This window comes from Patella vulgata, chromosome 1 (assembly GCF_932274485.2).
Source record: "Patella vulgata chromosome 1, xgPatVulg1.2, whole genome shotgun sequence".
Lineage (NCBI taxonomy): Eukaryota > Metazoa > Mollusca > Gastropoda > Patellidae > Patella > Patella vulgata.
Genome location: NC_065879.2, coordinates 29016356 through 29041806, shown reverse-complemented (window position 1 = coordinate 29041806; position 25451 = coordinate 29016356). Strand labels below are relative to the sequence as shown.

The following is a 25451-nucleotide window of genomic DNA, read 5'->3' as shown; positions in this document are numbered from 1 at the left end:
AGCATCTGTCCTCCCGCGAATCGCGTATAGTAGTAACCAATAGAGGGCGCTGTGTCCATGACGTCATCAGGCGGTGAATACAACGTTAACTTCAAGCAGACAGTATTCTACTATTGTATCGGCCTATGAGTTAAGAACAGTAACAGGACTTTCAGTGGCTTCGTTCACGGATTATTTTGTTGTTATACTATGGATACGTATTAATGTATTATATATAATCATAAGGACATCTAGGCTGTAATATTTAACAGTGGATATAACATAATATAAAACGGTAAGTTAGATTTAATGTCATTTTTAAAACGCGATGTTTACTCTCTGCTCATTGGCAACATGGCTGTGTGCATTCGACAACTGGAGACGAAATATGTCAGACACAATGGAGCTCTTGTATAAAATGTCTGAAGTTTAAAAGTCTAGTACATGAGTTTTACCATAGCAGATGTCACCCATCTGTGTTTATCAAACTAAAAATACGAACAAAACATTTTATTGCCATATATTTAGTTAGTATATACGTATGGTAAACTCACCTTATTATCAAAGAAAATACAAAAAAAGCTGCAATAAATAATGATATAAAACTTCCACAGACAATAATTAACTTAGCATATTAATTATAAATTTTAATACCAATGCAGGCTGTTGATAAACAATTAATTATGTATTAAGCGCGTAATAATTAATTTTAATTTATAAATTATTATGAAAGCGCGCTGTCAATATCGATTTTTAACAAATGTTATTCTAATTAAAACTAATAATTAAATATGCTTTGTCATTATTACGATTTTTTTATTTTAAATGTCATTATCAAATTTTTTTAAAACATGACATTATTTTGATTTTTAAAAACGGGTCTAAAATTAAATTTTATAATATTTTTTTTCTGATATTATCAGTAAATACTAAACTATATAAAATAATTGATTAAAAGTGTTTATTGTAATTTGAATGGTTGTTTACATCACGTCAGAAACAAGGCTATATATAACACAGTCAACATTATTTACTATGTCAATATACACTGCAATGTACAAATATACATCCATTACATATAATTTGTAAACTACAACACTTTTGTGTATCGACAGTAGCGCTAGAAAAGGGATTAATCTCAAATTAAAGCAAACACTACTTTTCTTGGAGTTTCTGTTTGTGGGGTGGGGTGGGGGTAAATTGCATGAAAGACAAAATGCATTTAAGATGTGAAGTTGACCTAAGGTCGCCAGGATGCGGTTAACCGCATTGTGAGGGACATATACATATGTGATCTACATTCTTTTATTGACTACAACTCTGCCGGCCTGTGGTCTTTTGTTATTGACTTTATCAGTGGGTAAGTAGTTTGCTGATAAAGGGCCAGAATTCAGGGTAGTATTAACGTGGGAACTGACCATCCAGATAGTTAAATCGTGTAGGTCAACCTGCATCTCATCTTTCCACTGACTTTACCAATTTTCCTCTTAAATGCACCTATTAAGTAAGATAGCCAGAGCTACAACCACCATAACATTACGACAAGCTGTCAGCTTTCTGACACATCCTGTAAATTCGGTGTAAATTATGGTACGGAAATGTATAACCTCATGTCCTTTGTACAATTCCATAAATCTTTAAAAGCATTATGGTCAAGACTTCCGCATGTCCACGTTTTTTTTTCTTACTCTCAAAGGGAATTAAATTTTCGAAACACATCGAGTTGTCTCTTTCTGAATACCAAAACGGTGTTCAAGCGGTTCCAAACGGGTATAATTTTTTTTTAAAGCAACAAGGTCTTAAAAGTTAAGCTCTTTCGCATAATCTTCATTGGGACATTTTAACATGCTCTTACGAAGTACAAATATATTTTATACGGCTTTTTTATGAAGATTCTTATCCTCTCTTCTCAAGTTCATCTTTTCATACCCCTTTCACTAACTGGCGATAGATTTCATTATGGGGTGAAAATGGCAGGACTTAGTTAAGCGAAATTACTAACACAGACGTGAAAACCCTCTTTTAGTAGATTGTGTTGAATGTCAACATTGGTTGATACGCCTATAGTCCTTTTAATTAGACTTGAGCTTAAAGTGTGTAAGCTTGAACCCCATATAATTGTGACCACGTCAGTTTTTGTTTGACACTGGGATTTTCGCGCAATAATAAGATGAGTTTTTTTTACCAACCACAGAATCGCGTTCCTATACATGCTTAGATTCCGTTTTAAAAGGGATGTACAATTAAATTAAAACTAATACCCCCATTATAACTAGGAAGGAATGAACTAGGGGTTTAGCGTCCTACTTTTCTGCAACCACATATAGGATATTAAACGTATTTTAAAACTCATGGTCATAAAAGGTTACGATCCCTATATCCCAACAACTGATTTTAATTAATGTGAAGACAACATGTGTATATCCATCGAGATCATGAACCCGGTGACCTGCCTTCAATTATTTGTTTGTCTATATACTAGTAGGTCCAAACAGAGAACAATAAAAAGTACATCATAAATTCTTCAGCTCGTACTAGCATCCCTGACAATCTGACATGTATATTACAATGTTGTCCTCAACTTTTAAACTCTTGTCAAATCTGGCAAAAAAACAATTTACTGACTAAAATATTTTATTTTGCTCTAAATTGTTTGGGGGTTTTTAATTTCAGATGGTTAATTGTGGTTGTCGCATTATTATTTAAATATATGTAACGCTGCAAACTTTTAATTTTGGATTAACCTCTTACTTGAATTAATCTTATAGATATGAAATGATGTTTCGTGTTAATTTCAAATATGACTCAAGATCAATATATAAATGGTGTAGTGTATCATATTCTGGTAACGTTTAATATATTCGTGGCCGAGTGGGTAAGACGAAAAACCGAGGCCCTGTGTACACATTGGAGTGCACATAAAAGTTCCTTGGCAGTTGGAATTCGATATAAGAGTAGGCCATAGTGTCGCTGTCCGGGCAAAATTTCCATCATAGCACATTGTATGGCTCATGCCCGTCTTCATTATCCCAGTCGGAGCAGAACAGTAGGACGTTAAACCCCTTTTCATTTTTAATTTATTCTAGTAAATAACCAATTAGCAAAAGGCGTGCAGCAGCATTCTTAAAAGTCATAAAATTTCATTACAATGCAATATCATGGCCCCCACTGCATTTTCCACAGCTTCAATTTTCACCCGAAATCTAAACATGAAAAAGTCACGTTTGTAATGAACTGTCGGGAACGTGTCGTGTGAACAAACTGAAGAGTAAAAATAACAACAGTTACCCCTGTCCAACCCCAATGTCATATGATATTTTGTGTTAATGCTCCCTTTGTGGCGGTCTCGTGACAAGAGTGGACATCCACTTCCAGTCCTATTGAACACTTCAGTTACGTTAAGTTCTTATAAATATCACGTGGTCCCGGGTGTTATTAATGGAATATTAGCCGCATTACGCATCTAATATTATTGAGATTTGTACCTGGTTTCAGCTCTTTAATTTGCGTGGAATTCATAAAGAGATCATAACGGGGGGAAATAAATCTTTTGTTATATCAAGTCGAAAAGTCGTCATTAAGCTAATGAACCAAACCAATCTGTCAAACTTACGACATGTAGGTGACGGATTTTCAAGGATTTGAATATTGGGATCATCAGCCATGTCAGTCGGGGTCTTTGAAGTTCAATTTGGCGTGTTTCATTAGGTCCCGGCGAGTTGTATTTTGCTGCTGTATCATTCTTTTCATTAGGAAAGTTTCAAGTGGTAGATGAGGGCTCTTATGTTCAGCACATTTCCACCAAGTCTTACGTCTAATGATCACTGGCTTCCAGTCACGCTAAAATGAAAACAGTGTTTCGTTTGACCTATTTATCTTCCACCTAAACGCGAACCCGACACCTACGATAGCATCTTTCTTTCGATGGTTAAAAACATTGCAACTCTTGAACCATACAACTTCATACTATTTAAAATCTAAAATTTTACTATAGACCACCCTCTATTTTTTTACTACTTAATGTTTTATAATATATGTTCACTGTAGCGTTAATGATGAGGTACGTTGGTGCTTCTTTCATAAGTTAGTGTTCTTCACAATTATTCCAGTCCAGGAAATTTCAAAATCGCAACTTGAACCAGTATGTCACAATAAACCTGAATACAACCTCTCTTGTGGATGCTGGTTCTTCTTGTCATGATTATAAGGCGGTAGCCTGGCTTCCAAGTATATCGTCATTGAAATGATTATAGCGCTCCTCCCCAAGATATCCAAATAACAACTAGTTTTCCGTATGATTTAATCGGTATTGCTTAGTCTGTACTTATCCATACAGACCTTGGAGGTCCATTGTCCCTCCAAACACCCTCAAGGCTTGTAGCTGAAGCAATGTTGGATTCGTTGGGTTGTCAGTCATTGCGACCTGTGTTGTTGTCTTGGTAAATTGAGGTCGAGAAGACCCTTAGTTGGACGGACCCCCCTATCATTTATCAGTCAATCAAATTAGTTTGTTTGATATAGAAATTTCTGTTGAGCTATCAGTCATATCTTTATCAACAACTTCAAGTACCTGCACACATGTTACAATGCCTTTCGTTTAAAGGCTGTCAAACTCTTGATGTCTTAAGACGATATGATTTTCGTTTCTAAACAATGATTAAACCTACAATATAACCGCCTTTTGACCCCCAGCACAACTAAATACATTAAGATTGTGTTGCTATAACATTCATAACTTTCAAATGGAGATGGGTGCATTCTTAATTAAGGTACATGTACATAGCTTTATATTATCCCAATTAGTCTGTCTAATTTTAGTTTAGTGTCTATGACTAGATAGTTCTCGGTATTATTGCAGAACAGTACATCAATTTAAAACGTTGTGCTAAATGGAAATTGTATCGTGTCAGTAGAATAGTTAAAATAAACATGTCTATTTGGTCATTACCCAGGTTTAGAATGTTTTAGGTTGTTCCCTAAATTCAGAATGTTAAATCTATTGACATTACCCAGATAATCGAATTGTATCCACAATACAATTGATTACTATGCCGGCTACTTCAGAGTCCGCGGCTTCTTCAAAGACTCTCCGAAAACTTCCAGTTCGCCTTTAAAACAAATACTGGAGGTAGTACTGTTGGCGGACAAAGCGTTTGTGGTGTTTATTTTACCAATTGCAACCCTTTTGACACCCATCTGAATATTTTACAGTGTTTTCATGACGATTTCCCACTGATCGCTGTACACATACGGCGGCATGTTATAAAAACTTGATTGCAAACTATTGTTACAACTCAAAAACAATTAAATATATTTTTATGGAGCTCTGGTTATATGCAAAATCTTTTTATATGGTCACATGTAATACCATAAACTGTTTTAATGATACACAATGACCGTGATTATTGGAGGAAATCATTCAATGATGACGAAATCGGTAACTTAGTATCCCTTTCGTTTGGTGGACGTCGTGTGAGATCAAAGTCGCCTCCCCAACAGCGCCAAGATACCTTCTACTGTTTCAATCACGTCACAATCATATCACTATGATCAATATTACAATACCTCAATATGAGAGAAACAGGGCGATCAGTTTAACAAAACAACAAGAAACCTTGTTGGAGGTCAGATTAAGGTTAGTCTAATATTGAAACTTTCATTGTTCCATCTCACGAAAATCGTCCAAATTAAAGAGAACAGGTGACAATTCCTAGAACGTGATGTTCACTTTGATATATGAGTCTTTAGGATTATAAAAACAAAATATTTCTATGTGCTACACTATGATTAGACGGTGATGAGCAGTTGATTTCATGTTGATAATCAAATCATTTTGTCCCTTTATTTGTGAATAACAGCAGGTTGTCATGAGGCAGGTGATGCCATTCCCAGTCCTCTTTAACTATTCCATGATGAATGACCCCGACGCAGTAGTTATCCCAGATATTAAAACATATTTCTAGCGTTGAATGAATATTATATTAGTTTAATATGAGTCATAAAAGGATTCGGCATGTAGGGTTGTATGTAGCTTGTACAGGATGAAAGGGGGTTGAATGTTGTTAACACGTAAATATAAACGGAAATGTTGAAGTGTCACAAGACTCAAACCAAATACCAGTGATGTGGATGGTGATGAAGGTATTGATAGAATATAATCAAACTGTTAAGCTAATACAATGGGTGATAATGTGAACCTAGTTAAAGTTAAATACAACAGGTAGTTTAGTGTGATATCCAACCTTTTATTATACTTAAAGAACATACCAGTAGCTAATTGTCGGGGAACAATAGACTAATCTAGGTACTAAAGCTTTCTTTGTTTGGTTAATCAGTTAGCTACTGTCTAGCCATCAAATACTAGCTAAAATTCCCACCCTATCTACATCTACTGGACTGATCACTTCACTCAAAATAACATTCTTTCTTAATGGAATCTATAGTTTAAAAAGAGTCAATGTTGTTTCAAGGATTTTCTGGTATAATACCAGGTAGTTTTATAGAGAAGTAGCCTGAAGAAATTTGCTGTCCTCTTTTCAACAACTACAACTTAAAACCCACATTGATCTATCCATTTGTTGTGATCAGGTATGTGGGTTTTGTTATGTTCATTTACAAAATTTTTTCCACAATTATGAAAATTATCGCTAAATTCACTAATATAGTTCTTTAGGTTATTTTTTTGATCGATAAATTCTAAATTAATGGGATGAATAATTATTTCTATGAAGGGGGGGGGGGTGCTGGCTACATTTATTATTAACGGAGGCTATGAGAGTACATGTATCAGTTATTTTAGCCCTGAAGCAAAAAACCTCCCCTTAAATGTTCATCAGAAATTGAAACCCGCATCTGCCCTATAATTACCTTCTACTTTGATCAGATTAAAATAATTGAGATTATCTTTTTATTGTTAAAACTCATTATTAGTTCGGGAAAATTTTTTTTCTTTATTGTAGAAAGATTATTGATTTTATAAATTGTAGTTTCAGCTGTGACGTTTGGATGATTTTCTTGTCTTTAGTAAAGTAATAGCTATCTTATAATTATAATCAGCTCATTCGCATGCAGGACAAAAAAAGATGCAGAAACAGTTGACTGCATGTATTGTTAGTGAGTCAAACATGAACTCTTTCAACATCAGCGTTCAAAGGATAAACACCCAAGGAAGGAGTTGCTTGATGGGGGCATTAGTCAAGCCAGTCCTTAACTGACTGCAAATTCCCGCTCCATAAAGAGTCAGTATGAGATCCATGTATTGTTGAAGCTTTAATACATAGAATATTAATCCGAAGATTAGAAATTTGCTCTGCATAATATGGTCATTTTCGATTTTCATGACAAAAGATTCGTTAGAGAGAAGATAATTAGAATGTATCTTTAGTTTGAAAATTAACTTTGTAGTAAACCTTAATCGGTCATTTATAAACGTTTTAAAGGCAGGCCAGGGCCGTATCGTAACCAAAAGATTTGGCTGTACCTTTTAGCAAAACAAATGAACCTGAAACTGATAAAAATCAAAAACCTTTATCGGCTTCTGAATTCCATATCAACACGTGAATCAAGAAATTTTTCAAAGATTATTTAGAATCACGGTTCTTTGGAGTGCAAGGGATAAAGATAAAAGAAGACAGATTTATAAGCTTGAAGTCAGCATGTGATCAAATCAACTACAAATCCAGTTACATGATGACGGTGTGCTGAAGTGTAAGAAAACATAAGACTCATATTAATATCATCCCCTTTTTGCGTTAACAACTTCAAACTTGTATAAACTTTTAAAATTCAATCATGCCTAGCAATGTAAAACAACCTTATATAATGTTGTTACTTTGATTTCTCGCCTTGTAAATTCTCTGATTCTGAAGCCTGGGAAATGAATGGTTATGTACGGATACACACCGTGGGGATACATCTCTTAAACCTCTTGCTCTTCACTGATGCAAAGGAGGAGGTCGTAAAACAAGACCTTTAAAGGTAATGGACCTGGTATAGTTATGTTTCTATTTCGATTGTTCTTTGAAGAATTTTCTTTAAAAGAGAGACTCTAGGAGTGAGATTTAAATGATTATCTGCTTAAAGCAATCAGTTACATCAAGTTTTATGAGGTATCTGACAAGACAACGTTGTAAAAGGTATTCTTGGTTTTATGGTGGCCACAGCCCAACTACCTGTTTACTACTTGTATCCTATAGCACATGTTGAGATAATCTTATAATAAACGAGAATTTTATCTCTCTAACAATCAACAGTAAAACTGTAATCTTTCTTCTAACGTTATACTTAGCCTCGTAGACATGAGGAGTTTCTTTAGCCCTCCCAAGACTTTAGTATCTCCCTTACGTTTATTCAATACACATATTAATCTCCACAAAATGCCATTGGCTATAAAATCAATTAAAAGGAACTGTAGACAAAATCATTTTAGTGACACAAAATTTAAAGCAAGTTCTAACCCTAATTCAAAAGAGCAATGTACGGCGGAGTTAATGAAACGTAACATATCACACTGCTGTCAAACATATTTATAAATCTACCAAATGTGATCTATAATAAAACATATCAGCATCCAGAGATTTAGTTACAGTATTTTAAACTAATGTAGCCCAAAACAATAACAGTTGAGCCATAACTTCCAGGCATAAACTAATTAACAGTCATATACTTGATATCCGTGACTAAGTACGTCATAACTTAGAAGGAAGGCGGATTTGGTCGAGATTAGCCTCAGCGAAATAGCACTGATATTAAATGTACCCCACATGGCCACCAATGAGTTCATTTGGCCTCAAGGTTGAATTGACGTTTACATAAAGTAGTGACCACCCTAAAGGGCACCTGCTAACCCATTCTTTAAGCAGTTGGTCGGGCCACTAGCACTTGTATAAAACACACTGGGGCTTTAAATCTCTTAGTGTCAGTTCTCAGCCATTTTTATACAGGATCATACAGCAGGGGGCAACTAGTTTCAGATCCGAGCAAAAAGGAAACACAAAACACGGAAGACAAGGGTTAAATTGTTTGAGAAATTTGAAAGGCTCTACAGAACTGAATGATATTGGGACCTTTTTAAATTGACACCCGGGATAAAGCATATACAAAGAGGGACTCGGTGTCCACATTGGTCATTTGTTAAGCAAATGTTTTTGATAGAAGAAACACATAGTGTGTTAGAAGAGAGGAAATTGAGTACTTTATATTTTATAAGTAGATTTGATGAAGATAATATATGGTTAAAATAGTCAGTTAATAGAAATCCTCCAAACTATGAATTAAATTAAATGGGTTTTAAGGATCGTAACGTATTTAACGTTCAATCTATGAATTAAAATAATGGGTTTGGAGGAGTAACATATTTAACTATAAGTGGAAATATGGCTCAGTTTTAATTTCTTAAACAACTACATGTACTTCAAACACAAAAGCTCAATAGATATGCGAACTTTACCCCTGAAATAAGAAGCGGTACCAGGTGTTCTGACAGAGTCACGTGAACATCTACTTTAGATACAAAGCACAACATTAATTGTTAGCTATGTGAACGTTCCCTAAATTAATAAGTGGTATCATGTGTTCTGGGCATGGCCACGTGACCATACAGTACTTGTTCTGGTGTAAAAGGAGAGCTGTAAAGTTAATCTGATAGCCACGACCGGATGATCTGTCACAGTCAATAACATAACATGATAGTCATAAATCTTTCACTTTTTAGACAAGTGATGGTAACTCAATACAAGCAACAACTTGTGTTTCTGTCATCAGCTACTGTTTCTAAACAACAATACTGTTTGTTTATAAAATGTAGAAAGTCCCTGTGTTATATATAGGTCAATGAAATACAGTTTTGGGTCTATTGAAAGAGCGCAAAAAAACATGTCGATTTTATAAATAGATAACGCCTTTATTATTACTAAAAGAATGATGACTCTGGAATTCTTATGAAATGGTTCTATAACAAGTAATCCTATAGCATACTAGTATAACTCAGTATGTCATATTATAGAAATACACTCCTTCGTACCGGATAAAAGACACACTCTAAAAAACTGCTGCCATTCAAAATTTCAGAAAACTAAAATTGTTTTCATTAGTTTAAACATATTTTATTGACAAATATCAAAAGGATTGAGCACAAGTTTCAAAAACTTAGAAAAGCCCTTTCCATACATAGAAATGATAGACATTATTTAATACTAACAAGATTTCGAAATAGTATATACAATAATAAATAATTTATAAGTAATATAAGTAAAGTCAGATGAATTATATCTCAAAGCTCTATATAAAATAAGTGAAGAGGTGATAAAGAGAATATAAAATTATATTTAAAACATTGAAGTAGTTATCAGATTATCCCACTTAACTAGTTTACAAGTTATTAATTATATTTGACAGGGGTCAAATGTCCCACTGTTAGTGTTCATTGGGTTTCTGGTTGACCAAACCTCATCTAGTTTTATAATAGTACATTTACTTTACGGTTATAACTTTACAGATAAACCGTGTCTCATCTTACTTCCGCCGAAGAAGACCTGGGGTAGGCCCCACAAAAACTATTTCCACTGCTGGTTACCGACTGCCGGTCAGGCCATTGTTTGATTTGGGCTTTCAAAAACCTTCTTTTGTAAAACCAGATACGGGTTAGGTCAGACTATGAGCTGTTGTATTCTTGGCTGTTACAATTAAGGAATTGGATATTTTTTTTTTTAAAAAAAACCCCAACAGAATGGTATATTTTGCAACGCTAATCCCACAGAACTAAATGGATGTACAAGTTCGAACAGTTGCAAATGAAGTTTTGTTAATAATGCCGTCTTATTAATCGCCGAAAAGAGTGTTTTTTGTTCAATAGCTCCTAAAGTATTGCAGAAAGGCAAAATATGTTATAGATGTGCATATTCCACATTCCATATCAAAAATTGACAATATTATGTATGATGGAAATTTTGACAAAGTAGTTTATTAATACCGACTTATTCAATATATAATTGCTTCAAGGAGTTTAATACGGTTGGGCTATATTATAAAGATACCAGAGTGACACCTTTACCTGATTGTAAGTTGACTTGCCACTAGTAATATAATAACACCATTAAACTTCAAAATACAATCATACTAAAATTCCCACTTAAAAAGTTGTTAAATTTTTCAATTTTGAGTCCCTGGATTACTTGGTAGTAATTCTGAATAAAGAAAATAACACTGGTGAAATGTTAATAGGGAGGGCTGGTTAGAAGAGATTTCACTTGTCACTCATTCTCGTCACTTCTATACAGTGTGATTGAATAAAGGCGGTAAGGGGGGTAACCTCTCATAATTCACCCTATCTGGTTTCTCTGGCGACAAGATGGGAAATTGCTCTTCCTTATTAGATTAATTATATTGGGGATGAATTGAACCGGGGTTTTTCTAGGCGGTCGGGTGGTGACATTTGTGTAACCGTAACAATTTCTAACACCAAGAGGTCCCCCAGTCATCACTGACTATTGTTTTCTTTTAAAAATTGAACCTTGTTGACTTTCGGCCATGACATTGACGTGACAAATTCTAATTGAAAAATAAAAAAAAAATAATTGTCATGCTATTCATTGAGATGTGAATTATCGGAAATACCAAATTCCGGAATGTGTGTTATTCTATTTTGACAGGTACATAAATCTATGTCAAATTAAAGAAATTATGATCTTATAGAAATATATCTTGCTGTCTAATCTAGTTTTATGTTTAATATTGTGTCCTTTAAAGATTCAAATTTTAAGATACATTTCTTATTTCTTTTGTACGAAACTCTAAATTTCGAAGTGTGGTCATAACGACCATACATTTCTAGGTTCGTTATTTTTCACGTAGCTAAATGAAATAGTCTACTAAAGGACAAACAACACGTCCTAGCATTTCTCGATATTGTGTTGCTTTGTGGCATGGCAGAAAGTTGACCCTATACACAGCTTTATCTTCTTGTTTTTGTAATGAAGCCTTACTGTGATTTTTAAAGGCATTTAACTTTGTCTTGTCTTATCCTAATCAGTGGTTAACGCCTTCGGAATCTTTAAATATATGTAGAATAAATAATATTATAAGTTTAAAGTGAGGATTTTGGAATAGGTATGTCAACAGTTTGCACGTTAAATACGCTATTTAAACAAGGTTTAGATGTTGTTTATTACCGAATATCTTCCGTTTATTTGAGTAAATTTGGAGCCTAGTGTCATCTTGAACAAGCATGGCTTGATTCCGTAACCTTTAGTCCAAGTTTACGAACTTAGGAATTAAGGGGTCAAATACTCCTTTCAGTTAAGTTTGTTCGTAGTGAGGATCTGAATTCTGTGAGTGCCGCGGTAAGCCCAGGGACAGGATATAGAACGGGTGTACTAGTTTGCTCGGAGCTTAGCGACATTTTTACAGCATTTGTTAACTGACAAAAGGTTTGAATTTAAAATATCAGTGTGAAGATCTTTAACAATAAACGGTTCAAACAATATTGACTATAGGCCATATAGTCGAAGATGACTTTTAATATTCAGATGACGGTTACGAACTCTGTCATTTATACCATTTTGATAAACAAATTCTACGAACAAAATATATTTTGATAAATCATTTTACAGCTATTTGTGTGTGAAATAGCTTTATTTAACGCCCGCTTCCACCGAGGTGATATCGTCGTATGTTATAAGTACATTTCACAATGGTAGCCTGGTTTGGGATTTCGTTATTTATTCATTTTTTCTCTTTGAATTTCCTCAGTGTGTAATTAATTACATGTAAACTGTTACATTGTTTAGTAATTCAGATACATAAACAATGCCAAGGCGATCGATCTATTCAAGTGTCACAATTTAATCTCTTTCATTCGACTGTTGATTTCTTTTATATATTTTGTATAAGTAAAACAAACCCCTTTGTTGTAGTCGAGATTTTGTCCTTAATGGAAACCCATTGTTTTGTTGATGGGTAACAAAACAGAACAATTAGCATAAGTAAATGTTAGGAGGAAAATGAAGTGTTCAGACCATCAACATCGCATCATCATCTCCAACTAATTGTCATATTTGAAATGAATAAAATGTTGTTGGTTAAGTGTACGGGAAATTAATAACAAATAATATATAATGATTAAAGTGTCACTATCAAACCGTCATTAAATTTAGAATCAAAAACTCATCAGTTGTGCTTGACATACGATTTTGTTTAAACATTATTTTATTTTTGTCTGATGAATAGAATTTTAAATCAAGATTTAGGGGAAAAGTAGGCGCCATTTAGTGTTTCGGACGCAGTGGCAGCGTTTGCCTGTATCTTGATTTTAGTAGCGTTTTGTTTGGCTATACCGATAAATGTTTACAGATGGATATTTTTATGTTTACAGAATCGATGGAGAATTTTATGATGGAAAACTGTATGAAACGGAGAGAGGTGGGGTCTGATGAAAGCGACCATGAAGATATAGAAAATAGAATTGTCAGCCCGTACAAGAGATTGAAATTATATGATTCACCAACATTAGGACCAGATGGCATATATCCAAGTTGTTTTGGTATTGGTCAAGAAAAGAAACGGACTAAAGTTTTACAGAATCAAGGTGGGTAACTCTTGTTTTACTGCAGTGAACAAAAATATAATAGTCATAGCTCCGATACATTACTTTAGTCATTGTATTAAATACAAAAGTATATTCCAATGGTAACCCCCCCCCCCCCCCCCCGCCACACACATACACATACCAATGAAAATCATTAAACTAGCTTATATTCCATGCCAATTTCAAGTATGAGTTTGTGGTTTAAATAATAATAATATGTCAATATAAATGAAATTTGAATACAAAGAGCAACTATCGCCAATGGAATATCATTTACAAATTTCCCAAGTGATTTTTCGCTAAATGTTTTGGGAGGTATTATTTTTACTTTTGAAATTATGTAAAACTCGTTTTACAAATGTCTTTTAAATTACTGTCAAGTAATGTGAAACTGCTTCCTGCTTTCTCTTTAAATATATCAGACGCGTCATGTCTAGTATTTTGTCTACTATTCCACAGGGGTTCCTTCCTATATTTTTGTAAATCCACCAAAACATATGTTCTGGTAGAATTGGTGTCAATTCGGCATAATAGAATTAAACTGGTTGGTCACTTGGAAAACAAACCACAGATATAAACATAATGTTAATGTATATATTAAACTCTCCCCCTGCCACGTAATCCTGTACCCCATACCATCCAGAAAGGTTAATCTGTATTTACAGAATGACAACAATGAGATTGTCACCTTTAAAAGAGCAATACAACTTTCTCTGCTGGAACGTTTAGCTTTCCAGCTGTTTAAGCCGTTACTATGTCTCAAATTTAACTAATCTGCATTTGACACGGGTAACACTTGTGTTTCATAGGATTTGTCTGTCTTGGAGATAAATGCTTAAAGAAATATCGGGAAATCATTTAGAATAATAGTTACATGGCCCTGCCAATTGCTCATATTTTGTGCACAGTAAGCCCAATCAGTATTACACCATAAAAAGTAATTAGTTACATGAACAATTAGATATAAGTTATTAATGACTCCATCTCGAATATCAAAAGATAATTACTATTATATAGAATAATGGTTCTGCTGATCAGTCGATTATTGTGATGATTAATCAAACGTGATAATGTAGATGATATAATTGTTTCAAGTTTCAAAGACGAAAAATTAGATGCCGATTAATCAAAGGAAAATAATAATTATCGAGTTTATGTGACTTACTATTGTATATCGAGTTTGATTAATTACTTAGTAACATCAAAGTTTAACTCTTGTAAGTCTATACGATCTTCTTCAAAGCTGCAATAAGTCTATGCAAGTCTTCAGTTTTTAATGCTAATAATTGTTGAATATCCATATTAAGGTTAAATTCTAACAGTTTAAGGACCGATTATTCTTGAAATTTGCCTATTGTTTATCTCTCTATAACATCGAGACGCTGGGTAAGACGCTGGCTCGCTAGCCTGGAGGTTGCGTGTTCGATCCATGCATTGGCCGCGGAAGTTCATCGAGATTTTCCGACGTGGTTTCCACTTGTCAGTGGTGCAGGACGGAAATCCTGACAAGGGCAGCTGTCTAGTCGATCGGATGGCACGAAAAACCAAGACTTATACGATCCCTCGGCAATTGGAATTTGATATAAGAGTAGGCCATAGTGCCGCCGCTGCCTGGGCAAAATTCCCCCCACAGCACACTGTATAGGGTATGTCCGTCTTCATTAGCACAGTCGGGGCAGAACAGTAGGACGTTAAACCCCGTTTCATTTCATTTCATTTCTCTACAACATCACTTAATGCAAAGAAAAGTTATTTTGATAATCTACGTTGTTTTTTTGTTTTTTTTTTGTTTTGGTTTTTTTTTTTGGGGGGGGGGGGGATATACTATACCATGTTTTAACTCCGTGCAAAGTCTGGACGTTGTTGTTTGTTATATTAACGAATAACAATAATGTTACTTTAAGCATAATGGCCTCTAGATTAAATTGGTCGAGGAAATGATCCAATTTAAACAAATAAAACACATTTTCCTCGAAATGAATTTTGAGTTACATCGATTTCAAATTAAATTTGAAAAGTGGTTTCAGAAAACACACAAAGCCTCGTGTTCGACATCCATTCATACACATAGCTTAAACATTACCTGAGGTAGAAATACACAGAAGACATCCGTTCATACATATAGCTTAAACATTACATGTTGTAGATATACACAGTAGAAAAACAAACATAATATGACATGACAGTCACATAGGTTTAAGAATATTTTAGATGTGTAGCATGTGTTAAGATACTAGTCGATGTTATCTAGATAGGATATGACTTAATTAATTTATGGTTTCCTTAATGTAATTGATTTATAGTTAACCATGTAAGGGAACTCATGATATACACATGTCGGTTATAAAAACTTGATCGAATTTATATGTACCTGTTGTACTAATTAATAAAATGGTTTATTAAATCATAAACTAATCTTTATTAGTAAACGATCTTTATTAGTTTATGATTTGATAAACGATTTTATTAATTAGTAAAGCAGGTGTATGATATCAGATACAGCTCATGATATACACATGTCGGTTATAAGATTAAGCAAATTTGACAATCCAAATATTGATTGAATTGAATTTTATTCATGTATATCTAGGTACAGCACATGATATACACGTCATGCTGATAAGACTCACATGTAAATAGCCTAATTGCAAAAAAAACCTACACAAAGTTATTTAATAATTTTCCTGACTAGAAATGAAAATCGCCATACCCATAGCTTAAACGCATTTTCAAACCTTTAAAAAAATTTGACGCTGATGTATCAACAGATATTTGTAATAAACTATATATCCAGATAATAAAGATAGCTCGTAATTCTGTATATAAACTGTCAATCCAATTGTGATCTGTTCAATGTGACTTATTTCACTGTCAAATAACAAACATTGCCATATTAAAGTGTGTCATGGGTTGTTTTTTCGCGCTTGTTAACATTAGAACATAATAGTATTTTTAATAGTTTGTAAAATAACAGTTTTTAACCGATGTATTAGTTATAAAAAAGTATTGTAACTTTATGAAAGGACAATATACATAGACCTACTAGCGATGATTTACCTACGTATGTGTTATGTGTATTGTTTTTATCGCTCTTAAAACAATGGTCGTATGTCAGCCACAAGCCTTTAACAAAATACATAGCCCAATAATAGAAACACCTGTACTGAGCTAATCTACCTTACTGGACATTGATTTTTTTTATTCTAAACATGCGAATATGGATATCTTTTGAAACAGGGCTTTTAAAATATGTAAATTATTTGAATTAAAGAGAATCTTATTCGATTATTCAAGGTCTTGGGAAGCCGATTTATATAAGCCTTTGGCTTGTTTCAGTATCTTGTGAATAAAATATTGTTTTAAAAAAAAGTTATTCAAGGTCCTCTTATTGTTGAAATTAATACACTTTACTTTTTTTTCTGGCACTCATTTGAGACAGGGTTTTTTTGTGGTTTTTTTTATATAGTTAAATTTTATGTATAAAAAAAAGAAAATAATTAAATTATCGATGACCCTTTATTGTTAAAATTAGTATTACATTAAATTCAAACATTAAATTCGACGTCAGATAACCAAATTAAAATATATTCAGAACATTGTTGTTGTTAGTTAGTTGTATTTTACGTCCGCTTCCACCGAGGTGATGTCGCAGACAATTTCAGAACATTATTTTAATGAATGGATTTATATTTTAAGTATGGGGATAGATGTCACACGTGGGATTATAATGTAGGGGGTTAAATGACATTCCATAGTATCCGGTAGTAGGTGTGTGACTTATGGGTGCCACATGTGTATTAAGCAGGATGTGGTCATATACCTGTGTTTTACTGTATTCCACTAATTACCTGTCATTAAATATTGTTAATTGGAGGTGATAATTAAGGACCCCTTATTCTGGTAGTACCGTCATGCATGTTTATTGCCATTGTCTTTATGGATTTCGTATATAAGGAATGAAAATGAGAATTCAGGTATCATTTCAATCGTAGACGTTCTCGAGTTCACTTTATACCTGTGCCTGTCAGTAATGTTTAGTTGTGGATAATACTATTTGGATTAATTGTGTGTAGAATATTATCTGTTATACCTTAGTGCTATTAGACAATCGCCATCATGAGATGCCCAGCTTCTTCAGGTAGGAATTTCAAAATTTGTTTTGATAAACTATAAAAATCATATCCACGGAACCATGCATACGTAAATTCAGATTTTAAGTTCAGTATGTTTATTAAATCTAATAGCTTGGTTTAGTAAGGAAGTCTCCGTGGGTTTAACGTTTCGATAGGTACAAATATAACGTGACCAAAATGTTCAGCAAATTGTTTTCACAGTAACTTAATTTCTCGTCGGTTAGTCTCCCTGGACGTGTAATTGGTCTGACTTTGAACTATGTTTAAATAGCAAATAGACTTTGTTATTCCACGTGGTATTGAGGGAATCCTACAGGGTTCTACACTTTAGCCGTAGTCATCTTTTATTCAAGACAGATTTACACAGGAAAATTAGCTATATTTAATTTCTATTCAAAATTAAAAGACAGGACAAGACAAATACAAGCAATCATGAATTGGGGAAATTCAATTTACTGATATTCTAAAATTGACATCCGAAAACCTGGTTAGGTCTCACTGTCCGTGAGAAAAATTTGATCCAATATGAAAATATGTAATCTAGTTGCACCGACCATATGTTAGGGTGTTGAGAGTCCATATTTGTAATGTCTTTCTGATACGAATGCAAGATCAAAGAGCAAGAAATAATGTTTATCTTATTAAATTTAGAAAGTTTGTCACCATATTGGAAAACGAAAATATCAAAGCTGCGCAGAGTTCTCGTATCCCTAAACTTGTTGATAGACAAACTGGTTAATCGCCAAACAATTATAATTTTCTCTACGGTTTCTATATCATTTTGATTGCCTTCTGGAAAGACGATAAGATGGGGTAGATGAAAGGACTGGACAATATTGGCTTAGAGATATAGTGTTGAAATAAACATCTTGTAACGCGCCGTGGGAGATTTCTATATAGCGTACCCCTGCTTAGATTATGGATAGATAAATCTGTAGGGTTTAGCTAATGTAGTAGTCAGGAGTATGGATGCAATACCCCCTATGGGCCACTTCTAAAATACCCCCCTAGTTGCATATCACATTCTCGAGTTCTGTGCTAATTAATGACCCTTTCTCTTTGAAATTAAATCTGTCCATCTCAATTAAACAAATGTATTTAACAATTCTGTTTGGACTTTTGGGGGTTAGATGAATTTTTTTGGATACGGGATAACATCGAGGTTAGTTTTTCTCTCCCACTAAACATTAGTGATGGTGAATAATTTTTATGTCAATTCCTCGTTTATCATTTGAGTTTCTTTTAGGATAACGTCACCGTTTAATCCCTAAGATTAAAACCAATTGTGTACAATGACCATTATAGTTATGTATTGGATAGCAATTTCTATTATTGTTACAAAGTTCTGAGAAATGACATCTGAATTTTTTTATAGTATTCACCGTGGATAGTACAAACAGGTGTTAGACCTAGATGGTGAACAATAACATGACATGACTTAACGATTTGACAGTCCGTTTCCTTATTCACGTTAATATTCACTTTTGTTGAAATCTAGAATGAAGACATAATAAGCGGTATAGTTTGTTACCGTAGCCTTTGTGTCATCGCCAACAAAGTGGTATGTTTATGAAAATTCTTGTCGAAATTTGAAATGCTTTAAGTTTTCGTCAACTGAACTGATGTGAGTCCCTAATGGGGAAATTTAGTAACCTTAAGGGAACTGGTACCTCACAGAAAGGAATTCCCGCAAGTCTATTAGTTAAATGAATGTTGTATAATGTTAGTTAATGAATAAATTAACTTACCACTTGTGAAAATAACTGGACGTGATTTTTCAAGTCGCCGAAATTTCATCAATGCAAACGGTGTTTTAGTACGGAATATGGTCATTTTTAATTATTTTAATAGTGAGAAATACTTTAACACATGATATAAAATATAGTGCTAGTTAATTTAGTAAATACTTTAACACTATATAATTAGAGAGAAGCACCGGTATAGCTGTGACATTGGTAACAGATTAATCAGGGATTAAGAGAGGATTAAGATAGGATTAATCTACGTTTGATTAATAGAGCATTAATCTTGTCGCGTGTCTCGCGTCGAGAGAAACTTTCCAAAACGGACAGAATATATTTTTATTCTTTCACAAATAAAATTAAACTGCATATTTCAAAATATAATTTATAAAACATTATTTTTAACCTACACACATGTAGTTGAAATTTTGTACACAGTTGTTTATTTAATTTAATGTTATTTGAACATTATTTTATAAATCACAAATCAGTTAAATTTAACATTATTTAGGATATAACATTATTTAAATTTCAACATTATTTAAATATCAACATTATTTAAATTTCAACATTATTTAATTTCAACATTATTTAATTTCAACATTATTTAAATTTCAACATTATTTATATTCAACATTATTTGGGAAATTACATTATTTGAATTTGCGTAAAATAAAGAGTACTCAGGTACTTAATCAGATACAGTTAGTGATGAATCAATCAAAATGTCAATCAATTAAAACAACAAACCATCACTGCATCTTCTGTTATTTGATTATTAATATGCCAAACATGTAAAACAAACACACACTGACATCATCTTGATTAAAACATCTTCTACCCCAAGCTACTCAACTATTTGATATATAAAACACATTTTTTTGTACTAAGACCAGTATCATTCTACCTCTTCAACTGTTCATATCGTAAATAGTATACATTCAAAATGGTTCTAGATGCTTTAGGAGAAACTAAACGGAAGAAATTCGTAATGAAAGGTAGATTTTAAAACTTGATACTAGTCGAATGTGTTATTCTGTTAAAAATCATATCTTTATTTCCTTCCAATGTGTACTTAATGTTTAATTGTATATTTTTTTATGCTTACAGGTCAGTTGAAGGTATCAGCCTATATGAACTTCGGACTTTTAACCGTTCATGGTAAGTTATTTTCTCGCATTGAGAAATTGGCTAAAACGTATAATTTGATTCCACTCACCGTCGTTTAAAATGATTTATCTTTTTAAGCAACTTTATAAACACTGGCCAAGTATATTCGTATTTACCTGTTAAATAATTTTATTTTTGTATTTTACAGTGGTACAAGGAAGAAATTTTGCCTCCAGTTGGAAACCGTTGTGCGATTCGTATATTAAGATGTCATTGGTACCAGATGAGTCTAAGAGAACCCGATGTAAAACTGCTTCTATCACAAACACCAACAACCCTTTATTTGATGACAAATTCTCTTTGTAAGTCAACTCATAGTCAATATTCATCTATTACATTTATTGTTTACTACCCATTAAATAAATCAAAACAAATTTAGGTAGCAATAAATGAGATTTGAACTGAAATTGATCCATCACTTAACTAATACAAGTGTCAATCTACATGTTTAGCTAGCTGTTTAGACATATTTGTGTCACTTAACCAGATTCAATATTATCCAAATTATTGACATAAGATCAAGAAGGGATTTACGGGATCAAGCACACCTGGCACAGGCTACATTAATTTTAGTAAATTTTGATTTTGCTTTAAATTTCATATTTTTGATGTTTTTCAGTGAAATTTTGGAAGAAGATCACAACAAAAGATTGCTTATATCAGTGTGGCATAAAGATCAAAAGAGTGGGTAAGTGTTTAGAACATTTCTACAAATTCTTTTCATTTAATTTATCATTAAGATAGGATTTACACCATATAGAAATTCATTTAGTGAGACAGAGTGTAAAATTTGTCGAAATTACCGAGATACTTTCTTGATCAAAGCTTTGAAACCTGTAATTGGATAGAGACATCGAGAAATCCAATAATTCACAAGTAAATTAGAACGAATTTATTAGTAAAGAGTGCAATTGAGAGTTAAATGGTGATAGACCAATGTTATTGTAGTGATTAGTTAAGGTGGTACTAGGTCAAGCAGAACATGGTAGGGGGTACTTGTTAATGAACCCACCTGTATTGACCTATGTGTATAGGTAAGCTGCCACAATCAATTGTCACCTAGTCTATTGTATCGGTATATATAACACTGACCACAGGTCTGGTTAACTCATTACACCATCAGTCTTCTAACAGTCAACATCTTTCTATATACATGATTTTATATAAGACAAAATGCCTAAACAGAAAAATAATGTTCATTGCAGTTTGAGTGAATTTCTCGGATGTATGTCGTTTGGAGTAAAACATTTGATGAATCCCAAGAAAGAAGTGAATGGATGGTATTACCTACTTACAGAAGAAATCGGTCGTAAAAAACATCTTCAGATCACCAAAACACAGAAACCTGCTCTTAAAGATTACAGTAAGTACAATTTAATATTATCTGACAATCACTAGTTTATTATGTACGCACGACGTTTCGTACCCTCATATGGTTATCAAACACAATGACAGAATAAAATAATTGGCTTATTAAATGCCACTTATAAATTAGTGTTTATTAACTTGATTTATTGTGTAAAAATTGTAAATTATATATTTATCAATTTTATTTTTCAGCACAAGCTAATATTCCACAGATAAATAAAGACGTTAAAGGTAGTGAACCAACAACTGTAATGATGTATCGTGGTAAAAATGGATTTGGTTTTTCGGTTATTGAATCTTTTCCAGTTAAAGTTGGTCGAGTTGATGGTGGTAAGTACACTTTATATTTTAGATTCATTTAATGAAAAAAAAACACTACCCTTTTGTATATTGTCTGCGATATTAACCTTGTGGTGACTGGGCGTTAAAACCCTAGAACGAGCTTTCATTTCATTCATCTTTTATAAGTCTATTCTTAATGTAAAATATACCATTATTTAATTAAATATGTTTGTATATTTGTAGCTTCCCCAGCAGAAGAAGCCGGGTTATTACAAGGCGATATTATTGTAAAAGTTAATGGTCAGAATGTTTCACGGTCTACCGCTGTCAGTGTTGCCAAGCTTGTCAAGTAAGTTCTCTAGTCTGATTAATCCTCATTTAATAATTAAACTTTTAATCTAATCTACTACTATTCGAGTGTTGATAATCTACCAAATCCAATCAAGATATCATTCAGGATACGAAAACATGTCTGATCGAATACAACAGATACCAGACAGCTAGATAGAAAGCAAGCAGACGTGTAGGTATTTGGCGTTTATTTAATGTTCATGTTTATTGTGTTTACAGACGCAGTGCCAACAAGCTTGTACTTGATGTTCAAAGACAGAAAGAACCAGTTACTAATACTACATATGATAAACCAATCCGACAGAATGTTACAGAACCTATTTATGAAACAATCAACAGCTACCATGGTACTGATTTAGATTCTACTGATGGTGATGTTTCTAGAGAAATGAGGAATGATTGTGAGATATCTGTGGATACTGATAACGCTTTCCTTGATGATCCTGAAGAATGTTATATAGCTACTACCAGCACACCTTTACCCCTTCTTTGTAATGGACATAAGGTAAAAATTCATTACATTTTATAACACGTACTACCAAATTCGAATTTCATTTATTTAGCTAACATACCCTGTCTAAAATTGAGCAAGAAGATCCGAATTGCCTAAAAAATCTCGGATATTTATCAACCCCAAAATATTATATTGTGTACAATAATGTACAATTGTTGATTTATGATTGTTTATTTATGATTGTTTATTTATGATTGTTTGTTTGTCGTTTCAGACTTATTACTCTAGTGCTAACGAACAACGTAAACAAGAGGCCGTCCACAGACTTCTCTCCCTTGAATTAGACTTTATCGACTTTATGCATGCTGGTATTCAAAGATATTCTCGCCCTCTCCGTCATTGTATCCTGGCTGCCCAGCAACACTCTGCCCTCTTCCAGAACGTTGAGAAATTGGTTACCATCTCTGAGTACCACGTCAAACAGATGCAAGATAATTCCCCATCTTTGTACACCGATACCGACGATACACAATCCAGCGAAGGCAGTCATTTTTACCAAGTCATGGGTCTCATCTACCAATCCAAACTTCATATGCTGTGCCAAGCCTACGAAATCTACGCCCAGGGTCTTAGTAATGCCAATGGGGTTTTGTCCGGCCTGAAGAGAAACCCAGACTTTATGAGATTTGTGAAAGAACCAGCCCTCACACCTGGAGAACCTAGTATCAGTGCCTTCATCTACCGTCCAATCCACCATCTTAAAGAGCTCCACCAATGTCTACGAGATATCTTCACCAACACCAGCACAGCCAGTGATGATTACCCATCCTTGAAAAACGTCGTTGAAGGTTTACAAGAAAGCGTCAACAATATTACAAACTGCAGCAGCCGAGCCCAGAGTCTGAATTCACTATCATCAAAGAGAAGTAAAGGTAGCGCCGGCAGTCTGGGTTCCAGTGGTAGCAGTACAGGATCTGGCAGCATGAAGTATGGTTCTTCTTCCAGTAGTTCAAGCACCTCTAGTAAGATACCAACCTCCTGTTCCATGCAAACCAATCGATCTGTTGATTCTGAAGTCATGAAGATTCAAGATCGCCTAGTTTTCTCCGCTAACATCCCAGTTTTCCAGTTATGCCAAGAAGAGCGTCATTTGATCTACCGTGGCGACATCTTTAAATGGGAAGGAAAACAGTGGGTCAAGGTAATTATCTTTTAATCATATTGTCAACTCTACAAATTAGTACACGATTGTTGATAGCTCTATTCTATTCACGAATAAGATTTAAATTAGATAATTTAAAGATATTCTTATATGATCTCATTTGAATAAATATTTATGATGTTCCTCTTTGTCCTTTTCAGATTCATATGCTGTTATTTTCGGATGTTATTCTTCAAGTAGAAAGAGAGCGATCTGGTTATATGAAAGTTATTGAAGAACCTATATTTTTACGTGAATTATGTGGTGTTGAAGCTAACTGCAAACATGGTAAGCATATTTTGAAATTTTTGACAACCTAAGCTTTATAATACCAATATTCTCTCTACGGCATTTAGACAGTTAAATAACACCATATATTTAAATTTTTATGAATATAAATATTTATTATTTCATTCGTTCTATTTTTAGCTACTGAATTTTTGCTTCATACCTGTCCTAGAAGTCCGTGTACTGGTCTACCAGCTCCTAAACGATTACTATTTTGTTCATCAACAACAGAAGAGAAATACGTGTGGAAGAATTTATTAGAACAGAGAGTGTACAGTATTCGAGGAACCGTTACCCAGTATAGCAGCAGTACTAGTAGTGACAACTCCATCTATAGTGTTATTGTGTGAAAAGTGAATCATTAACTTTTGTAAAAGAAAGTATGAAAAAGTGCTAATTTAACTTTCAGGCTATGACAAATTTGTGAATTCAAATATTTTTTTTAAAGACTTAGTGCTGTATAATGTTGTTGTTTTGTATGGAGTTCTTAGTGCTGATTGGATGCTGAAATCCTCAATTTGAAACACGGACAATGTGGCAAAGTGCAATTGACATTATTATAAAACTGTATATAGGAAGGAATATTTATGAATATGTATTATAGTATTTAATAATTGACAAGAAACTGGACTATCTTCTTTCCTTTTGTATATACATAACCATTTCTTAAACCTTGTCTTAATCTATTGTACATAAATTCCCTATTTGTAATATACTATTATATATATTATGAGAATGAGGCTGTAGCTCAATATGTATGTAGTTATTTATATTTCATTGTACAGAAATATATAAGATACACTCAAAATAAAATTTCAAATTAATTAAAATACTGTTAATCGTCTTCATTATCCCGGTTTGGGGCAGAAAAGTAAGGCGTTAAACCCCATAGAGATGAAAT

General features: G+C 33.5%; 1 protein-coding gene across 3 annotated transcripts; it reads left to right on the top strand.

The window, feature by feature from the left end:
• Positions 1-25327, top strand: LOC126809410 (uncharacterized). Of its 3 annotated transcripts, none has more exons than XM_050534072.2 (12): positions 1-274; positions 13349-13561; positions 20547-20597; positions 20755-20908; positions 21226-21294; positions 21812-21969; positions 22167-22304; positions 22500-22605; positions 22827-23112; positions 23336-24262; positions 24424-24550; positions 24692-25327. In XM_050534072.2, exons 2-12 carry the CDS (start codon positions 13354-13356, stop codon positions 24898-24900), a joined length of 2433 nt encoding a protein of 810 aa, XP_050390029.1. In that variant the 5' UTR covers positions 1-274; positions 13349-13353; the 3' UTR covers positions 24901-25327. The 3 variants fall into 3 exon arrangements, with proteins under 3 accessions (XP_050390029.1, XP_050390031.1, XP_050390030.1); XM_050534074.2 differs by lacking the exon at positions 1-274 and adding an exon at positions 12007-12084; XM_050534073.2 differs by lacking the exon at positions 1-274 and adding an exon at positions 12197-12404.
• Positions 25328-25451: the final 124 nt, after the last annotated feature.

What these genes read in the sequence shown, in the direction of transcription:
- LOC126809410 (XM_050534072.2), top strand. Translation starts at nt 13,354, where the DNA reads ATGGAGAATTTTATGATGGAAAACTGTATGAAACGGAGAGAGGTGGGG. An exon ending in CGGACTTTTAACCGTTCATG is followed by an intron (nt 20,598 to 20,754) that starts GTAAGTTATTTT and finishes TGTATTTTACAG; the next exon opens with TGGTACAAGGAAGAAATTTT. An exon ending in TTTGATGACAAATTCTCTTT is followed by an intron (nt 20,909 to 21,225) that starts GTAAGTCAACTC and finishes GATGTTTTTCAG; the next exon opens with TGAAATTTTGGAAGAAGATC.